The sequence below is a fragment of the Mobula hypostoma genome, chromosome 7 (assembly GCF_963921235.1).
Source record: "Mobula hypostoma chromosome 7, sMobHyp1.1, whole genome shotgun sequence".
NCBI classification, from domain to species: domain Eukaryota; kingdom Metazoa; phylum Chordata; class Chondrichthyes; order Myliobatiformes; family Myliobatidae; genus Mobula; species Mobula hypostoma.
The window spans coordinates 16,015,995-16,037,369 of NC_086103.1; the positions used below are offsets into that span (position 1 = coordinate 16,015,995).

The 21,375-nt window shown below is 49.0% G+C and overlaps 1 protein-coding gene across 1 annotated transcript in view; it reads right to left on the reverse strand.

Annotated features, from left to right (window-relative positions):
* Positions 1–21,375, reverse strand: part of LOC134348845 (macrophage colony-stimulating factor 1 receptor-like) — a 111,633-nt gene that overhangs the window by 32,838 nt on the left and 57,420 nt on the right. Inside the window, exons 5-9 of the mRNA XM_063052626.1 lie at positions 16,098–16,213; positions 6,866–6,972; positions 5,990–6,116; positions 4,197–4,301; positions 3,220–3,330 (exon numbers count right to left, since the gene is read on the reverse strand). Of these exons, the coding sequence (XP_062908696.1) occupies positions 3,220–3,330; positions 4,197–4,301; positions 5,990–6,116; positions 6,866–6,972; positions 16,098–16,213 (566 nt within the window). The remainder of the gene's footprint in view (positions 1–3,219; positions 3,331–4,196; positions 4,302–5,989; positions 6,117–6,865; positions 6,973–16,097; positions 16,214–21,375) is intronic.

The window sequence follows — 21,375 nt, forward strand, 5'->3', positions numbered from 1 at the left end:
CGGTCAGAGAGGCAACCATCTACAAGTACTGTACAAAAGTCTTAGGCACACCTAAAAAAAATTCTGTTAAGCAAAGTTATTTTCAAAAATAATTAAATAAAAACATAAGAACATAAGAAATAGGAGCAGGGGTCGGGCATCTGGCCCGTCGAGCCTGCTCCACCATTCAATAACATCCTGGCTGATCTGACCATGGACTCATCTCCACCTACTTGTCTTTTCCCCATAACCTTTAATTCCGCTTCTATGCAAAAATCTAATCGGCCTTATCTTAAATATATTTACTGAGGTAGCCTCCACTGCTTCATTGGGCAGAGAATTCCACAGATTCACCACTCTCTGGGAAAAAAAGCAGTTCCTCCTCATCTCCGTCCTAAATCTACTCCCTCGAATCTTGAGGCTATTTCTAGTCTCAAAAATTTCTAAGTATCAAAAAAGTACTATAAAAAGTAATAAACAGTAAAAAAATTAATCAAATCAATATTTGGTGTGACCATCCTTTGCATTTAAAACTACATCAATTCTCTTAGGTACACTGTTGTGCAGGTTTCTAAGAAAATCGGCTGGTAGGTTGTTCCAAGCATTTTGGAAAACTTGCCACATTTCTTCTGCAGACTTTGGCTGTCTCACTTGTTTGTCTCTGCAAGTAAGCCCAGCCAGCCTCGATGATGTTGAGATCAGGGCCATATCATCTTTTCCAAAATTTGTTGTTCTTCCTTTCACTGAAGATAGATCTTTATGTGTCTGGGCTCATTGTCCTGCTGTAGAATGAAGTTGGGACCAATCAGACGTCTCCCTGATGGTATTGTGTGATGGATGAGAATCTGCTTGTACTTCTCAGCACTGAGGATTCCATTAATTCTGACCAGATCAGGAACTCCATTTGCAGAAATACAGCCCCAGACCTGCGGGGAACCTCCGCCATGCTTCACTGTTGGCTGCAGACTCTCATCACGTAGTGCTCCACAGCTCTTCTACGGACAAACTGCCTCCTGTTTGACGCATCAGTTCAGAACACCCGCTGCCGTTGTTCAGCACTCCAGTACATGTGTTTTTGTGCATAGGTGAGTCTCTGGGCTTCGTTTCCAATTTAGAGGAATGGCTTTTGGCAGCACCTCTTCCACGAGACCACTTCTGACAAGACTTCTCTGGACTGTGGAGGGGTGTTGTTGGGTTCCAGTGGTTTCTGTGAGTTCAGGACATGTTCTGATTGAGAAGGGACATCAGCTTGATGTATCTCTGGTCTGCTGAACTCAGTTTCTGTGGCCAACCATTGCATTTCTGGTCTTCATCCTACCCATTTCTTTGTGCTTCTTCAGAATAGCTTAGTCAACACAAATTGAAATTTCTGCCTGGGAGAGACTTGGCTGATGCAGAATGACCACCTTATGTCTTGTGTCTCTTAGCATGGTGTAACATTTGGTGATTTGAAGGTTAAACTGTCACATCGGCCACTCCCTCACCTTTTAGTTTGGTTGTCCTTTGCCCAGTTTGATTCCTTCTATACCTGTTTCTATTTCAGTTAATCAGTTTAGTTCATTCCACTCATTATGTCATTGATCATTAGCAGCTGTTTCTTACCTTCGTTTAATCATGCACTGGGCTAGATGCCTACAGACTAATCAAGTTTTTATTTGAAAAGTCTGTTACTTAATACTTTCTTTAAAGAAATACAAAAAATTTCTCTAACATTTAACGTTTTGGAAAATGAATGTTTGTAAAACTAAAACTTGCTCTTTTCCACTGACACGCTAATGCAAAGATGAAAAATAAATGTCTAAGACAAAAGGTATATTAAAGATTCAGAGGCCTAAGACCCTTGCACAGTGCTGTGCAACCACACTTCAGCTTCTCCCCGTAAACTCCAATGTGAGTCCAAGTTACTGCCTCATCCTGAAAGTCAAGCAACTGAACCTCAGAACATAGAACATGAACCAGTATAGTACAGGAACAGGCCCTTCAGTCCTCAGTGTTGTGGTAAACCAATTAAATTAGTCATCAAATGGCTGACTAATCCCTTCTGCCTACACAATGTCCATTTCCTTCCATTTTCCTCACATTCATGGCCTGCCTAAACGTCTCTGAAAAGTCCCTAATGTATCTGCAGAGCATCCTGAGCAGCTGCATCACTGCCTGGTTCGGAAATTGCACCATCTCGGATCGCAAGAGCCTGCAGCGGATAGTGAGGTCAGCTGAGAAGATCATCGGGGTCTCTCTTCCCACCATTACAGACATTTACACCACGCGCTGCATACGTAAAGCAAACAGCATTGTGAAGGACCCCACGCACTCCTCATACAAACTCTTTTCCCTCCTGCCATCTGGAAAAAGGCACTGAAGTATTTGGGCTCTCATGACCAGACTATGTAACAGTTTCTTCCCCCAAGTCATCAGACTCCTCAATACCCAGAGCCTGGACTGACACCAACCTACTGCCCTCTACAGTGCCTATTGTCTTGTTTATTATTTATTGTAATGCCTGCACTGTTTTGTGCACTTTATGCAGTCCTGGGTAGGTCTGTAGTCTAGTGTAGTTTTGCGTAGTTCAGTGTAGTTTTTGTATTGTTTCATGTTGCACCATGGTCCTGAAAAACATTGTCTCGTTTTTACTGTGTACCGTACCAGCAGTTACGGTCGAAATGACAATAAAAAGTGACTTGGCTTGACTTGACCACCACGCCAGACGGCACAATCCAGGCCCCCGACACTCTGTATAAAAAAAACTTGCCCCTCTCATCTTTGAACTTAGCGCGTTTTGCCCTCTGGTACTAGAACGTTTGTACCTTGGAAAAAAGATGCTGTCTGTCTACTCTGTCTGTGTCCCTCAATCTTATAAACCTCTATCAGATCTCCCGTCAGCCTGCACCGCTCCAGATAAAACAACCCAAGTTTGTTCTACCTTTTGGTATATCACAGGTCTTCAATTCCAGACCCCGTGAACCGCTTCTGCACCCTCTCCAAAGAGGGTATCTTCCCATTATGGGTGACCAGAACTGCACCGAACACTCCAGATGTGGCCTGACTAGAGTTTTATAAAGCAGCAACATATCTTGCTGACTTTTGAACTTAACGCCTTGACTAATAAGCAAGCATGCCATAAGCTGCCTCAGCCTCCTTGTCTGCATTCTCACAATCTTTCATGTACGAGGGTGAGGGAATGTTTTGCTTCTCCCACCAGACCGTCCCTGTACCACCCTCCCGCCCTCCTTCCTCTCTCACCTCGGAGTGTGCATGCCCCCAAGAGGTTGACCACATTGGAGTGCTGGCCCAGGTGGCTCAGTATCTTCAGCTCGGAGATCAGGGCCTCTCTCTCGGTGGAGTGGGCACTGGCTGTGGACGCAGAGAGAAAGAGACTCAGGAGAAGCCACAGTCTGGTCGTCTCTGGCAGTAATGGCTGCAACCGGGTCAAGCAGGCAGCCCGGAGGAAATGACATACCAAGAGTGTGGGTCAGAGGAGAGAACTAAAGGGAGGGACCTGAGAGCCAAAACTCCACCATGGACGGACCCAAGCCCGGCTGTGAAAGAAGGGGGGCTGGGCATGGGGTTAGCAACCCCATCTTGTTAAAAACCCAGTGCCAACAGACACTCCAAAGGTCTCATCCCTGGGAGAGGAAGGATACAGAAGGAGATGGGTTACACCTGGGAACAACATGAAACACAGGCCCAGGACAGAGGGCTGTTGGCAGCCTATGCCCCAGTCGGGTTGATGGGCCTTAAGAAGAAGGAGGCCTGAGGGGTGACTTAGAGGTGCTGAGTATGTGGGATGAGCTGCCAGATGAGAGGGCAGAGATTGGCACAATTATAGTGCTTAAAAGCCTCCGGAGTCCACGGTGAAGGTAAACTACTGGCATGACCCTTGGTGTCGGAGATGGGAAGAGGGTTGTGACTGTGGAGGGAAGGGTGAGGAGGGAATTACGCCTTGGCAGAAGGGCTGAGGGTCTTGACCCCTCCGGTATCAGTGGCAGGGAAAAGGTCATGAACCCAGTGTCAGAGACAGAGAGAAGGTCGTGACCCTGATGTTGAAGTTTGGGAAAGGACCATGAAGCCAGGAGGGGTGACGAGAGGGTTATGGCCCAGGTTGGAGGTGAGGAGAATGTCACAACCCTAAGAGGGGACATGGAGAGGGTTACACTCTGCGATACGAGGATCATGACCCTGGCAGGGGGAGCGGCAGGAAGGTCGAACTGAACTCTTACGTTTCAGCATCTTGACGGCCACTTTGGTGGCCTCGTGTTCCTGACCCAGGCCGAAGGCCGTCGCCTCCACCACCTTCCCAAAAGCTCCCGCACCAAGCACCTTCCCTGGGAAGAGAAGCATTTAGGATGAGACCCATCCGACTGGCCCCCGTTCTCCACATCTTCCTCACATCCCTACCCTATCCATGTCCAAACACCCCTCAACCTCCTCTTCACCCCCTCCACTCCCAATCCCTCTCTCCACCATTCCCTTCACCCTGTTTATTCCCAATTCCCTCTCAAACTCCCTTTCACCCTTTCCACTCCCAAATCTTCCCTCAACCTCCCCTTCACCCCATCCACTCCTAACCACTCACTCCATCCACCACTCTATCCACTCCCAAACCCCGTCTCTATCCTTCCCTTCACCCTATCCACTCCCAAATCCTCCCACAACCTCTCTCACCCTATCCACTCCCAACCACTCTCTCCACCCACAACTCTATCCACTCCCAAACCTTCCCTCAAACTCCCCTTCACCTTTTCCACTTCTAACCTCTTCACCCCATCCATTCCCAACCCCTCTCTCCACCCACCACCATACTCACTCTCAATCTCTCTCTCTACCCTTCCCTTTACCTTATCCAGTCCCAGCCCCTCCCTCAACCTCCCCTTCACCCTATCCACTCCTAGCCCCTCCCTCAACCTCCCCTTCACCCTATCCACTCCTAGCCCTTCCCTCAACATCCCCTCAACCCTATCCACTCCCAATCCCTCCCCCAACCTCCCCTTTACCCTATCCACTCCCAAAACCTCCCTCAACCTTCACCCTTTCCACTCCTAACCCCTTCACCCCATCCTTTCCCAACCCCTCTCTCCACCCACCACCATATTCACTCTCAATCTCTCTCTCTACCCTTCCCTTTACCTTATCCAGTCCCAGCCCCTCCCTCAACCTCCCCTTCACCCTATCCACTCCTAGCCCTTCCCTCAACATCCCCTCAACCCTATCCACTCTGAAATCCTCCCTCAAACTCCCTTCACCCTATCCACTCCCAGCCACTGTCTCTACCCTTCCCTTCACCCTACTCACTCCCACCTCCTCCTTCCACACCCATCTGCTGTCCTCCCATTACTCTCTCACCTTACTCCCCTCAGCCTAACCTATCATGGGTTTATCCTCACTCCTTTAACCCTCAATCCACCCCTCACGCATCCCCCCTGTCATTTTTTTATTTCTTTTATTGAGGTACCATACAGAACTGCCCCCCCCCACCGCCCAGCGAGCCGCACTACCCAACAACCCACTGATTTAACCCTAGCCTAATGACAGGAAAATTTACGATCGCCGGTGACCCTGTCTTTGGAATGTGGGAGTAATCGGACACTCAGAAGAAGCCCATGCGTTCACAGGAACAAACATATAAATTGATTTATGGAGGACACCAGAAGTGAACTCGAAACTCCAACTCCCTGATGTGTAATAGTGTTGTCCTATCCCACACCCACCAAACCTCCCCTTATCTCACCCCCAACTGCCACTCTTCCCCCTGTTACCCATTACCCACCCACTCCTCTCCCATCAACGACTCCACCACCTTTCCCTTCCCTGCCCACCATACCTCTGGGATGTGAGGTTCAGGCCTTGTCCCGAGAAACCCTGGACACCAGGACTGATCCCAGAATCAGGATGTGATGAGTTTCGAACCCCCGATTCTCACTTGCTGTCCTCTCTGGACACACAGCCGGCTCCCCCCCGCACCCCCACACACCCCTGAGGCCCCTGGTGCGAGGGGTGGAGGGAGAGTCTGTACCTAGGCGGAGTTTCTCCCTGGGGAACTCCCACTTCTCGTTGTAGGGCAGCTGGGTGGGGTCGATAAAGGTGTAATCATTCCCGTTGACTGCCTCGATGATCTTCCAGCGCACCTCGTACTTGGGTTTCTGGAGGATTGTAAGAGTGCAGAGGTTAGAGAGAAATGGGGGTGTGGTGGTGAGATAGAAATGGGATGAGGTGGTGAGATTAGAAATGGGGGTGTGGTGGTGAGATTAGAGAGAAATGGGGGTGTGGTGGTGAGATTAGAGAGAAATGGGGTGAGGTGGTGAGATTATAAATGGGGGTGTGGTGGTGAGGTTAGAGAAATGGGGGTGTGGAGGTGAGATTAAAGAAATGGGGGTGAGGTGGTGAAGTTAGAGAAATGGGGGTGGGGTGGTGAGGTTAGAGAGAAATGGGGGTGTGGTGGTGAGATTAGAAAAATGGGGGTGTGGTGGTGAGATTAGAAATGGGGGTGAGGTGGTGAAGTTAGAGAAATGGGGGTGGGGTAGTGAGGTTAGAGAAATGGGGGTGGGGTGGTGAGGTTAGAGAAATGGGGATGTGGTGGTGAGATTAGAGAAATGGGGGTGTGGTGGTGAGGTTAGAGAAATGGGGGTGTGGTGGTGAGGTTAGAGAAATGGGGGTGGGGTGGTGAGGTTAGAGAAATGGGGTGTGGTGGTGAGATTAGAGAAATGGGGGTGTGGTGGTGAGGTTAGGGAAATGGGGGTGGGTGGTGAAGTTAGAGAAATGGGGGTGTGGTGGTGAGATTAGAGGGGAATGGGGGAGGGAAATGGGGGTGGGTGGTGAGGTTAGAGAAATCGGGGTGGGGCTATGGACCCCCCCCCCCCCCCGGCTGGTGCCTGTCCTGGGTAAGACTGACCTGTTTGTACTTGTAGAAGAGGAAGGCCACAATGAATATCAGGAACACCACCATGAAGACAGAAACCCACAGCACCCTGCTGTACAGCAGGTTGGCCTCAGGGTGACCTGTCAGATTAAAGGCAAATATTAACTTTATTTGTTGCACGCACATCAAAACATTGAAACATACGATATGTCGTTTGTGTCAATGACCATCACGGTCCGAGGGCAGGGGAAGCCCGCAATTGTCGCCAAACTCAACAGTGCCAACACAGCCTGCCCACAATTTACTAACCCTAACCCATACACGTTTAGAAAGCTGGGGCTTTATAAGCCTTTGGTCAGACCACACTTGCAGTACAGTATTGTGAGTAGTTTTTGGCCCCTGATTTAAGGAAGGATGTGCTGACATTGGGAAAGGTCCTGAGGAGGTTCATGAGAATGATTCCAGGACAGAAAGGGTTTACATATGAGGAATATTTGACGATTCTGAGCTGGAACTCACTGGAGTTCAGAAGAATGAGCCTGGATCTAATTAAAACCTTTTGAATATTGACAGGTCCAGATATGTGGAGAGGATGTTTCCTGTAGAGGGTGAGACTGGGACCAGAGGACATAGCTTCAGAATAGAGCGACCTCCATCTAGAACAGAGATGAGGAGGAATTTCTTTAGCCAGAGGGTGGCGAATCTGTGGAATTCATTGCCAAGTCATTGGGTATATTTAAAGTGGAGGTTGATATGCTCTTGATTAGTCAGGGTGTCAAAGGTTACGGAGAGAAGACAGGAGAATGGGGTTGCGTGGAATAATAAATCAGCCATGATGGAATGGTGGAGCAGACTCGATGGGCTGAATGGACTAATTCTGCTCCTGGGTCTTAAAGTCTTTTGGAATGTAGGAAAAAACCAAAGCATCCAGAGGATACCCATGCGGTACGTACAAACTAGTTACAGGCAGCAGCGGGAATCGAACTGTTATTGATGGTACTGTAAAACATTACACTAACTACCTGGAGAGATGGGTTGTCGCCCTGGGGACTCCAGAGGGCATGGGATCCCCCCTCCCTCTTCCCGTTCTCCCAGACTTCCCCCCCCCCCCACATGTCCACCTGTTCCCCTGTCCTTATGACCAGAGTGTACTGAAAATCCTGGCTTCACCTACCTCATCCTCATCCCCTTCCTCAACTTCCCTCACCCCCCCTCACCCTCAATTCCCTCCTGAACTCTTACTCCCTTCCCTCACCCTCACCCTTACTCTACTCTCTCAATTTCCCTCATCCTCACTCCCTTCCCTCTTCCCCACTCCTCTCCCTCACCCTTGCTCTCTTCTCTCAACCCAACTCCCCTTCCCTAACCCTCACTCCCTCTCTCAACCTTCCTCACCTTCACCTCACTCCCCTCCCTCATCGTCACTCCCTTCCTTCATACCCTCTCCCCTCCCTCACCCTCATTCCCTTCCCTCACCCTTATTCCACTCTCTCAATTCCCTTACTCTCACTCCCTTCCCTCTCCCCCACTCCTCTCCCTCACCCTTGCTCTCTTCCCTCACCCCAGCTCTCCTTCCCTAACCCTCACTTCCTTTCTCAACCTTCCTCACATTCACCTCACTCCCCTCCCTCAGCCTCACTCCCTTCCCTCATCCTCTCACCTTCTCCCTTCTCCTCCAACCTCGTTCCTACTCCCTCAGCTCACCACCTCCTACCCCTCTGTTCAACCACCTATCCATCTCTCATCTCTCAGCCTCTCCCTTCATTCACCACCTCCTCCTCCCTCAATCCCTTCCCGCCTCTCCTGACATCCTTTTGCCCCTCCGTCACCCCTCTCCCTAACCCTCTTTCTCATTTCTGGCCCCCCTCTCTCACCTTCTTCTCTCCATCTCTTTCTCCTTTCTCACCAATCTCCCCATCTTTCACCCCTCCCAAACCCGGCCCGGCCCCAACCAGCACCTCCCTGCTCTGGGGCCCAGAGCCGTAGCTCTATATCTGACGGACCGTGTCCTCGGACTTCCCTCCCTCAATCCCAGTATAACTGCACAGGAGGAAGTGATTGCAGAGGGAAGTGCAGGAGATTTGCTCAGTGTCAGCAGTAAGGGAATTGGTAGACTGCGGGGTTGTGATAACAGAACTCTTCAAAAATATCCACAAGACCACACAAGTTCTCATTCATCCCTCCCATCTGTCCAACAATCTCTGACACCCTACCATCAGGCAGGAGAGACCATAGCACTAAGACGAGGATTGTTAGGATAGGGAGCAGCTTTCCCCCCAGGTCGTGAGACTACTGAACTCCCTGACACCACACAGCTCTTACAGTAGCATTATGCTGTTCACTTTTTAACTTGTATTGCACTTGTATTGTTTATGAATTTATTTGTGGTAATAGTACTTTGTGTTGTGCGCCTTGGCCTGAAGGAACGTTGTTCCATTTGGTAGGTACGGCTGAATAACAATAAACTGAACTGGAGCTTAAAGAAGGTGAGCTTGGGTTTGAAAAAGGGAAGTCTCTCTGACAATCCCCAGGAGGTATCTGAGAGTGTGGCTCGTGAGGTAACTGGCCGACACGGTGCCGCGATGGTGTAGCTCTCAAAGTGAGAGTTCAGTACTAGTGCTGTCTGTGATAAGTTTGTACGTTCTCCCCATGACCCCACAGGTTTCCTCCTGGAGCTCCTGTTTCCTCCCACAGTCCAAAGACGTAACGGTAAGTAGGATAATTAGTCTTTGAAGTTGTCCTGTGATTAGGTTTGGGTTAAATCATTGGGTTGCTGGGTTACACAGCTCATTGGACTGGAAAGGCTTGTTCCACTCTGAATTGCTAAATAAAATAAGATTAAGAGTTTTAAGATTTAAGGAAGGACTTTGATAAAGTTCCACATTACCAGTCAACAAGGGGGAGACTGATGATAGGTCAAAATTACAGTCAATAAGATGAGCTGCAATGTAAGAGGTGGACAAAATGGAAAAGGGTGACTACAGGACTGATGGTGAGGTATCTGAATGTGCGCAACAGATGGAATAAGGTCAGTGAACTTGTAGCACAGTTACACATTGGCGGGTATGACGTTATAGGCATCACTGAATCTTGGCTGAAAGATTGTAGCTGGGAGCTTGATGTCCAAGGATACACATTGTATTGACAGGCAGGTGGGCAGAGGGGGCCACGTTGCTCTTCTGGTAAAAAATCATTTGAAAGAGGCGACACACATAAAAATTGCTGGTGAACGCAGCAGGCCAGGCAGCATCTCTAGGAAGAGGTGCAGTCGACGTTTCGGGCCAAGGCCCTTCGTCAGGAATAACTGAAGGAAGAGAGAGTAAGAGATTTGAAAGTTGGAGGGGGAGGGGGAGATCCAAAATGATAGGAGAAGACAGGAAGGGGAGGGATGGAGCCAAGAGCTGGACAGGTGATTGGCAAAAGGGACATGAGAGGATCATGGGACAGGAGGTCCGGGAAGAAAGAAAAGGGGGAGGGGGGAAGAAAGAGGTGACATAGAGTTGGACAGAGCTAAGGAATTGCAAGGGTAAAAAGACCCTGATGGGAGTTATATACAGACCCCCAAACAGTAGTAAGGATGTGGTCTACAAATTACAGCGGGAGATAGAAAATGCATGCCAAAAGGCCAATGTTTCAACAGCCATGTGGGGTTTCAATATGCAGATAGACTGGGGAAAGCAGGTTGGTGCTGGAAGTGTATGCTCATGTATTTTAGTAGAAGAAATAAAGGATAGACTATTTTCTAACTGGAAGGAAAACTCAAAAATCGGAGTCCTTGCGCAGGATTCCTGAGCCGATGGTGAGGAAGTCAAATGCAGTGTCAACATTCATTTCAAGAGGACTAGAAAATAAAAGCAAGAATGTAGTGTTCACACTTTATAAAACACTCGTGAGGGCTCACTTGGTGTATCGTGAGCAGTTTTGGGCCCCTTAGAAAGGATATGCTGACACTGGGGATGGTTCGAAGGAGGTTCATGAAAATTATTCCAGGTTTCAAAGGCTTGTCATATGAAAAGCATTTGATGGCTTTGGGCCTATACTCATGAGTGTAGAACATAGAACATAGAATAGTACAGCACAGTACAGGCCCTTCGGCCCACAATGTTGTGCCGACCCTCAAACCCTGCCTCCCATATAAGCCCCCACCTTAAATTCCTCCATATACCTGTCTAGTAGTCTCTTAAACTTCACTAATGTATCTGCCTCCACCACTGACTCAGGCAGTGCATTCCACGCACCAACCACTCTCTGAGTCAAAAACCTTCCTCTAATATCCCCCTTGAACTTCCCACCCCTTACCTTAAAGCCATGTCCTCTTGTATTGGGCAGTGGTGCCCTGGGGAAGAGGCGCTGGCTATCCACTCTATCTATTCCTCTTATTATCTTGTACACCTCTATCATGTCTCCTCTCATCCTCCTTCTCTCCAAAGAGTAAAGCCCTAGCTCCCTTAATCTCTGATCATAATGCATACTTTCTAAACCAGGCAGAATCCTGGTAAATCTCCTCTGTACCTTTTCCAATGCTTCCACATCCTTCCTATAGTGAGGTGACCAGAACTGGACACAGTACTCCAAGTGTGGCCTAACCAGAGTTTTATAGAGCTGCATCATTACATCGTGATTCTTAAACTCTATCCCTCGACTTATAAAAGCTAACACCCCATAAGCTTTCTTAACTACCCTATCCACCTGTGAGGCAACTTTCAGGGATCTGTGGACATGTACCCCGAGATCCCTCTGCTCCTCCACACGACCAAGTATCCTGCCATTTACTTTGTACTCTGCCTTGGAGTTTGTCCTTCCAAAGTGTACCACCTCACACTTCTCCGGGTCGAACTCCATCTGCCACTTCTCAGCCCACTTCTGCATCCTATCAATGTCTCTCTGCAATCTTTGACAAACTTCTACACTATCTACAACACCACCAACCTTTGTGTCGTCTGCAAACTTGCCAACCCACCCTTCTACCCCCACATCCAGGTCGTTAATAAAAATCACGAAAAGTAGAGGTCCCAGAACAGATCCTTGTGGGATACCACTAGTCACAATCTTCCAATCTGAATGTACTCCCTCCACCACCACCCTCTGCCTTCTGCAGGCAAGCCAATTCTGAATCCACCTGGCCAAACTTCCCTGGATCCCATGCCTTCTAACTTTCTGAATAAGCCAACCGTGTGGAACCTTGTCAAATGCCTTACTAAAATCCATATAGATCACATCCACTGCACTACCCTCATCTATATGCCTGGTCACCTTCTCAAAGAATTCTATCAGGCTTGTTAGACACCATCTGCCCTTCATGAAGCCATGCTGACTGTCCCTGATCAGACCATGATTCTCTAAATGCCTATAGATCCTATTTCTAAGAATTCTTTCCAACAGCTTTCCCACCACAGACATAAGGCTCACTGGTCTATAATTACCCGGACTATCCCTACTACCTTTTTTGAACAAGGGAACAACATTCGCCTCCCTCCAATCCTCCAGTACCATTCTCGTGGACAACGATGACATAAAGATCCTAGCCAGAGGCTCAGCAATCTCTTCTCTCGCCTCGTGGAGCAGCCTGGGGAATATTCCATCAGGCCCCGGGGACTTATCTGTCCTAATGTATTTTAACAACTCCAACACCTCCTCTCCCTTAATATCAACATGCTCCAGAACATCAAACTCACTCATATTGTCCTCACCATCATCAAGTTCCTTCTCATTGGTGAATACCGAAGAGAAGTATTCATTGAGGACCTCGCTCACTTCCACAGCCTCTAGGCACATCTTCCCACCTTTATCTCTAATCGGTGCTACCTTCACTCCTGTCATCCTTTTTTTCTTCACATAATTGAAGAATGCCTTGGGGTTTTCCTTTACCCTACTCGCCAAGGCCTTCTCATGCCCCCTTCTTGCTCTTCTCAGCCTCTTCTTAAGCTCCTTTCTTGCTTCTCTATATTCAATAGACCCATCTGATCCTTGCTTCCTAAACCTCATGTATGCTGCCTTCTTCCTCCTGACTAGATTTTCCACCTCACTTGTCACCCATGGTTCCTTCACCCTACCATTCTTTATCTTCCTCACCAGGACAAATTTATCCCTTACATCCCGCAAGAGATCTCTAAACATCGACCACATGTCCATAGTACATTTCCCTGCAAAAACATCATCCCAATTCACACCTGCAAGTTCTAGCCTTATAGCCTCATAATTTGCCTTTCCCCAATTAAAAATTTTCCTGTCCTCTTTGATTCTATCCTTTTCCATGATAATTATAAAGGCCAGGGAGCGGTGGTCACTGACCCCCAGATGCTCACCCACTGAGAGATCTATGACCTGACCCGGTTCATTACCTAGTACTAGATCTAGTATGGCATTCCCCCTGGTCGGCCTGTCCACATACTGTGACAGGAATCCATCCTGGACACACTTAACAAATTCTGCCCCATCTAAACCCTTGGAACTAATCAGGTGCTAATCAATATTAGGGAAGTTAAAGTCACCCATGATAACAACCCTGTTATTTTTGCACCTTTCCAAAATCTGCCTCCCAATCTGCTCCTCTGTATCTCTGCTGCTACCAGGGGGCCTATAGAATACCCCCAATAGAGTAACTGCTCCCTTCCTCTTCCTGACTTCCACCCATATTGACTCAAAAGAGGATCCTACTACATTACCCACCCTTTCTGTAGCTGTAATAGTATCCCTGACCAGTAATGCCACCCCTCCTCCCCTTTTTCCCCCCTCTCTATCCCTTTTAAAGCACTGAAATCCAGGAATATTGAGAACCCATTCCTGCCTCGGTGCCAGACAAGTCTCTGTAATGGCCACTACATCATAATTCCATGTATGTATCCAAGCTCTCAGTTCATCACCTTTGTTCCTGATGCTTCTTGCATTGAGGTACACACATTTCAGCCCTTCTACCTTACTGTCTTTACACCGTTTATTCTGCTTCTCTTTCCTCAAAGCCTCTCTATATGTTAGATCCGGCTTTAGTCCACGTACTTCTTTCACTGCTCTATCACTCTGGGTCCTCATTCAGTAGAATGAGGGGTGACCTAATTAAACCTACTGAATGGTGAAAGGCCTCAGAAAAGTGGATGTGGAGAGGATATTTTCTATTGATAGGAGAGTCTAGGACCAGAGGACACAGCCTCAAACTAGAGAGACATTCATTTAGAGTGGACTGGGGAGGATGCTGTCCTGTGGTGGGGAAGTTTAGGACCAAAGGCACAGCGTCAGAATAGAGAGACATCCACTTAGAATAGAGATGAGGAGATGATGTTTCAGTAATGGGGGAATCTAGGAACAGAGTAAACAGTCTCAGAATAGAGAGAACGTCCATTTTGTGGGTGTTGCACAAGTTTTCCAGCAACTGCAGAATCTCTTTTCTGTTTAAAATTCCATGACACGTGTCAGTGATAATTAAACAAATTAAGAATATATATAAAATAACTTTTAAACCATTGTTCAAACCAGATTTGGAGTATTGTGAGCAGTTTTGGGGCCCATGGGAGGTTCATTAGAATGATTCCAGGAATGAAAGGGTTAATGTACTAGGTGTGTTTGATGGGTCTGGGACTGCACTTGCTAGAGTTTGGAAGGATGAGGAAAACCAACAAATATAGAAAGGTCTGGATAGTGTGTGTAACCCTCTCACCGTAGTTAGCAGCTTCTGTGAATTCAACCCAACAGCAACATATCTCTACAACACACGGGGAATAACGATGAGAAGAACATTTCCAAAAAATAAACACGTCTTGGGTAAACATGGTTCGGGTAAACACAAAAACATAAAATTTTTAATGTTCCTTTAAGGGGAAAAAAAAGGCTATCACTTGTATGAAGACTGATACACCCAAGCAAATCTGCTGTTCACCAAGAAGCAATAATTTAATCTACAGCAGTATAAACTTCAATTGAAATTTGTATTTTAAACTACAACAATCAAAGTAAAGAAAAGGACCCATCATATATAACGTGCACGTAATCGTCGGAGCTCGAGCTGGATTACCCATCTGGTTTGCTTCACTCCATTTACTCATGGTACAGAAACAGTTCTGTGCTGAAAAGTCAGTCCAAGCGAAACATAAATACCCACACAGCATACAAGGACAAGGAGTCGAACTTTCTCCAAGGTTGTATGATAACTAGCTAACTAAAAAGTTATCTGCATATTCTCTGTGAGACCAAAGTTGATATGAGGATTTTCTGACATCAGTGTCTATACTTCCAAATTTACTTCTGAGCATTTCACCATGTCCTTCATTCAAGTTTGTTATCTATCTCCATCCTTCCGTCTTTCTTCTGTGCTCCCTGTAGAAAATGGCTTACCGTTCTCTCCAGAATATTACCCAGACAAATCCTATTGGTTAACTTAAACAAGCCTAATTTATTGATCAAGTGATTTTTATTTTAAGCAGCAAAAATGAAACACTCAATTGTATAAGGGAACTTTCTTCTATACGTATAGCCGACCAGTGGTGCAGTGCCATCTGCACTGGACTTTGAGGTGAACGGTCCTGGCTTCAAGTCTGGCCGGTTTCTTGCATGCTTTCCATCCGTTCTAGACTGAGCATCGAGCTAGCAACTTGGCCTTGTGAAAAACAGACAAACACCAAAGAAACAGCAAGGTTGCTACCCAATGTGCCAAAGGAGCAGAGAGGAACTAGCTAAGTAACTTCCTTTTATATACGTTTGCAGTTTGCGAAAATCTGCAGAAAATAAAATGCCCAAAGCGTAACTATATTAATGAAATAAAGCATGGTCTTAAACCAGGGCATTACAAGTGGATGTGGAGAGGATGTTTCCCGTAGTGGGGGATTCTAGGACCAGAGGGAACAACCTCAGAATAGAGGGATATCCATTTAGAGGAGACCGGTGTGGAGGGGGATGAGGAGAACGGAGGGGGATGAGGAGGCCGGAGGGGGATGAGGAGGCCAGAGGGGGATGAGAACGGAGGGAGATTAGTAGAAAGGAGGGGTATGAGGATGCTGGTGTGGAGGGGGGATGAGGAGGCCGGAGGGGGATGAGGAGAATGGAGGGGGATGAGGAGAACGGAGGGGAATGAGGAGAACAGAGGGGGATGAGGAGAATGGAGAGGGATGAGGAGGCTGGAGGGAGATGAGGAGAACGGAGGGGGATGAGGAGGCCGGGGGGGGGGGATGAGGAGAACAGAGGGGGATAAGGAGGCCGGAGGGGGATGAGGAGAACAGAGTGAGACAAGCGGCTTTTGGGGATATTGGGGAAGATTTCATCTTTAGGTTTTACTCACTGCTGATTAATACATGGAAGGTCAGAGATGAGTTCATTTCTTGATTGGATGCCAAGAACTTGTAGAAGCCACTCTCAGTTTCTTTCACACGTACCAGTGACAAAGTGCTCTTGTACCTGTCAAAAGTCACGTTCTGGAGTCACACTGGGACAAGCCAGTCGGCCCAACCCGTCAATGCTAACCAACCAGGTTCTTCTGCTCTGATGCTGTTTACCAGCAGTCAGTGTGGAGGATCCATTCCTCCCCTCAGTCTGTGTGTTCCACCCTCGTCCCCAGCTCCCTGGTCCCTCACCTCTCCCCTCAGTCCGTGTGTTCCACCCTCGTCCCCAGCTCCCTGGTCCCTCAGCTCTCCCCTCCCCTCAGTCCGTGTGTTCCACCCTCGTCCCCAGCTCCCTGGTCCCTCAGCTCTCCCCTCCCCTCATTCCGTGTGTTCCACCCTCGTCCCCAGCTCCCTGGTCCCTCACTTCTCCCCTCCACTCTGTGTGTTCCACCCTCGTCCCCAGCTCCCTGGTCCCTCACTTCTCCCCTCCCCTCAGTCTGTGTGTTCCACCCTCGTCCCCAGCTCCCTGGTCCCTCACCTCTCCCCTCCTCTCTGTGTGTTCCACCCTCGTCCCCAGCTCCCTGGTCTCTCACCTCTCCCCTCCCCTCAGTCTGTGTGTTCCACCCTCGTCCCCAGCTCCCTGGTCTCTCACCTCTCCCCTCCCCTCAGTCTGTGTGTTCCACCCTCGTCCCCAGCTCCCTGGTCCCTCACCTCTCCCCTCCTCTCTGTGTGTTCCACCCTCGTCCCCAGCTCCCTGGTCCCTCACCTCTCCCCTCCCCTCAGTCCGTGTGTTCCACCCTCGTCCCCAGCTCCCTGGTCCCTCACCTCTCCCCTCCCCTCAGTCCGTGTGTTCCACCCTCGTCCCCAGCTCCCTGGTCCCTCAGCTCTCCCCTCCCCTCAGTTCGTGTGTTCCACCCTCGTCCCCAGCTCCCTGGTCCCTCACTTCTCCCCTCCCCTCAGTCTGTGTGTTCCACCCTCGTCCCCAGCTCCCTGGTCCCTCAGCTCTCCCCTCCCTTCAGTCCGTGTGTTCCACCCTCGTCCCCAGCTCCCTGGTCCCTCACCTCTCCCCTCTTCTCTGTGTGTTCCACCCTCGTCCCCAGCTCCCTGGTCTCTCACCTCTCCCCTCCCCTCAGTCTGTGTGTTCCACCCTCATCCCCAGCTCCCTGGTCCCTCACCTCTCCCCTCCCCTCAGTCCGTGTGTTCCACCCTCGTCCCCAGCTCCCTGGTCCCTCACCTCTCTCCTCCCTTCAGTCTGTGTGTTCCACCCTCGTCCCCAGCTCCCTGGTCCCTCACCTCTCCCCTCCCCTCAGTCTGTGTGTTCTACCCTCGTCCCCAGCTCCCTGGTCCCTCACCTCTCCCCTCCTCTCTGTGTGTTCCACCCTTGTCCCCAGCTCCCTGGTCCTTCAGCTCTCCCCTCCCCTCAGTTCGTGTGTTCCACCCTTGTCCCCAGCTCCCTGGTCCCTCACCTCTCCCCTCCTCTCAGTCGACAAGGAGGCCTGTTGCCCATGGCTTCACATCCCACCGAGTGGTACAGCACAGAACCAGGCCGCACAGACCAAGTAGTTCATGATGGCCAGTGTCCTCCCTGTTGATTCCAATTGCTCACATTTGGCCCATAATCCTCCTAGCCCCTTCCTGCCATGTACCTATCCAAAATGCCCCTCAAATAGGACTCGGACTGACTGACCGGTGTCGGATTAATGAACAGCCTACCACCAACGAGGTCTCATCTCATCTCTCAGACAGTGGGCTTTTTACTGCTTACCTGTGGTCTGCTACATGTGCATTTCGAGTTAACTTATTTATGGTAATACTTTGCTTTATGTTCTGTGTGTGATATATGTTTTGTAGGGGCACTGTGGTCCAGAGAAATGCTGTTTCGTTTAGATGTATATGTGCACAATCAGATCTCAATAAAGTTGAATGTGAAAATGTTGCCATTGTACCTGCCTCTTCCACTTCCTGTGGCGCTCATTCCAGATACTGTACTCACTAGCCCCTGTGTGAAGAAGTTACCTCTCAGGCTGCTTTCCAATCTCTCTGCTCCTGTATCTGTGTCCTGTAGTGTTGGACTTCTCAGTCCTGGGGAAAAGGCCATCCCTGTCCACTGATCCACAGCTTCTGTGAGGGCTCCCTTCCTGCCTGCTCTCCAGGGCATAAAGGTTCAATGTGGCCCACCTCTCCCTATCACAGACATTACAGCACAGGAACAGGCCCTTCAGTTCTTTGTGTTGTGCTGAAATAATTAGGCTAATTATGGGTTTGGGATACATCTCTGCCAAAGGAGGTGTAGGGCACTCCTTCCCTCCGCTAGCCTGCAGGTCACCCTTGGGCAAGGTGTAGCACCTGCTTAGCCCCCCATCAGGGTCACATGAATCCATGGGAGCAGGTGGTGGGTGGTGTGAGCAGCCGGTGCAGATCACAAATCCTGGTTATGTGACCACTGATGCCAGGCAGACAGTCTCTGAAGAGTATTGGTAATGACTGGGATCACCCGTCTTGTAAAGACACTGCCCAGAGGAAGGCAATGGCAAACCAGTTCTGTAGAAAAATTTGCCAAGAAGAATCATGGCCATGGGACACGGCTCATAATGGTGGTGGTAATTAAGCTCATCCTTCTAAGGTCCATATCCCTCCATTGACTGCATATTCATGTGTACATCCATTGTACATATCTGCCCCTACCACCACTCTGCAGGTTATAAACACTTGCCCTCTACATCTCCTTTGAACTTGCCCCCAATCCCCCCACCAAAAAGCATGCCCTCTGGTATTACACATTTCAACCCTGGAAAAAAGAAGACTAGTCAATTATCCTATCGTGTCCCTGAAGATATTATAAACCTCTATCAGATCTCCCCTCATATCTCTGCTACTCCAGATAAGACAAGCCTAGTTAGTCCACCCTCTCCTTTTGGTACATGCCCTCTAATCCAGACAGCATCTTGTAAACCTCTTCCAACTCCCATAGTCCACACTGCACTGTATTCTCCTAATGTGCCTAAGTTCTTCTGCAGACTCTCTGCTTCCTCAACACCACCTGCCCCTCCACCTATCTTCGTATCATCGGCAAACCTAACCACAAAGCCATCAATTCCGTCATTCAAATCATAAAAAGATGCAGTCCCAACACCGACTCCTGCAGAACACCACTAGTCATCGGCAGCCAACCAGAAAAAGATCCTTTTATTCCTATACTTTGCCTCCTACCAGTCAGCTAATCTCCTATCCAGGCTAGTGCCTTTCCTGTAATATCACGGACTCTTATCTTGTTAAGCAGCCTCATGTGAGGTACCTTGTCAAAGGCCTTCTGAAACTCCAAGTAAACAACATCCACCGATTCTTCTTTACCTCTCCTGCCCGTCATTTCCTCAAAAAATTCCAACAGATTTGTCAGGCAAGATTCCTGCTTTAGAAAACCATATTGACTTTGGCCTATTTTATCATGTGCCCGAGAACACGTCCTTAACAATTAACTCCAACATTTTCCCAACCACCAAAGTCAGACTAACTGGCCTATAATTTCCTTTCTTTTGCCTCCCTCCCTTCTTAAAAAGAGTGGAGTGACACTTGCAATTTTTCAGTCCCCTGGAACCATTTCAGAAACTACTGATACTTGAAAGATGCCTCCACAATCTCTAAGATATTATAAACGAGCCTTTTGAAGAGGTGGTCACAACCAGAGTACAGGCTTCAGACAGTAGATGGGAGAGCACCAGGAGAGGTAAGAGGATTAAGAAGTCAGTGCAATTCCCCTCAGCAACAAGTCACCTCCCGACCCCCCTTTGGAAACTGCCAGGGGGGTCGGGAGGTGACTCATCAGACCACAGCAGCAACAGTCAGCTGGTGCCACCGTGGGGGGCTCTGAGACTCGACCGGGAAGGGTAAAGTCAGGCAGTGCTACAGATCAGAATCAGGTTTGTTATCACCGGCATGTGAAATTTGTTAACTCAGCAGCAGCAGTACAAAGCAATACATAACAATATTCGAAGCAAGAAGGCTACGAGCGGAACGGCTAAGGAATTTTGGAGAGAAGGCATTTTACTACTCGGGATAAAGAGAGGCAAGACTGCGCAGGCGCGTGACGTTAGCCAGTAGAGCGGGAAAAGTTTTCAAAGAAGACCGCCATATCCAGTGGGCAGCAGAGTGAGAGGAAGCAGAGTGATAGGGCTTTGGCTCAATGGGCAGTAACGAGGCGAGGTAGGTTTACCTGTGTTAATTATGGAAAGGAAGTATGTGTGTGAGGCCGGTTTTCTGTGCTCAGTGTTAGATGTAGGAGGTCCTGGAGTCTCCCAGCCTCCCGGACGGCCATATCTGCACCCGGTGTGTCGAGCTGCAGCTCCTAAGGGACCGCGTTAGGGAACTGGAGTTGCAGCTCGATGACCTTCATTTGGTCAGGGAGAGTGAGGAGGTGATAGAGAGGAGTTACAGGCAGGTGGTCACACCGGGGCCACGGGAGACAGACAAGTGGGTAACAGTCAGGAGGGGGAAGGGGAAGAGTCAGGTACTAGCGAGTACCCCTGTGGCTGTACCCCTTGACAATAAGTATTCCTGCTTGAATACTGTTTGGGCGGGACAGCCTACCTGGGGGAAGTGACAGTGGCCGTGTCTCTGGCACAGAGTCTGGCCCTGTGGCTCAGAAGGGTGGGAAAAGGAAGAGGAAGGCAGTAGTGATAGGGGACTCTATAGTTAGGGATCAGACAGGCGATTCTGTGGACTCAGGAAAGAAGTTCGGATGGCAGTTTGCCTCCAAGATGGGTCCTGGATGTTTCAGATCGTGTCCAAGATATCCTGCAGTGGGAGGGAGAACAGCCAGAGGTCGTGGTACATATTGGTACCAATGACATAGGTAGGAAAAGGGAAGAAGTCCTGAAAAAAGACTACAGGAAGTTAGGAAGGAAGTTGAGAAGCAGGTCCACAAAGGTAGTAATCTCAGGATTACTGCCTGTGCCACGCAGCAGTGAGTATAGGAACAGAATGAGGTGGAGGATGAATGCGTGGCTGAGGGATTGGAGCAGGAGGCAGGGATACAGTTTCTGGATCATTGGGACCTCTTTTGAGGCAGGTGTGACCTGTACAAAAAGGACTGGTTGCACTTGAATCGGAGGGGGACCAATATCCTGGCGGGGAGGTTTGCTAAGGCTACTGGGGAGAGTTTAAACGAGAATTGTTTGGGGGTGGGAACCGAACTGAAGAGACTGGGGAAGAGGCGGTTGGCTCACAAATAGAGAAAACTTG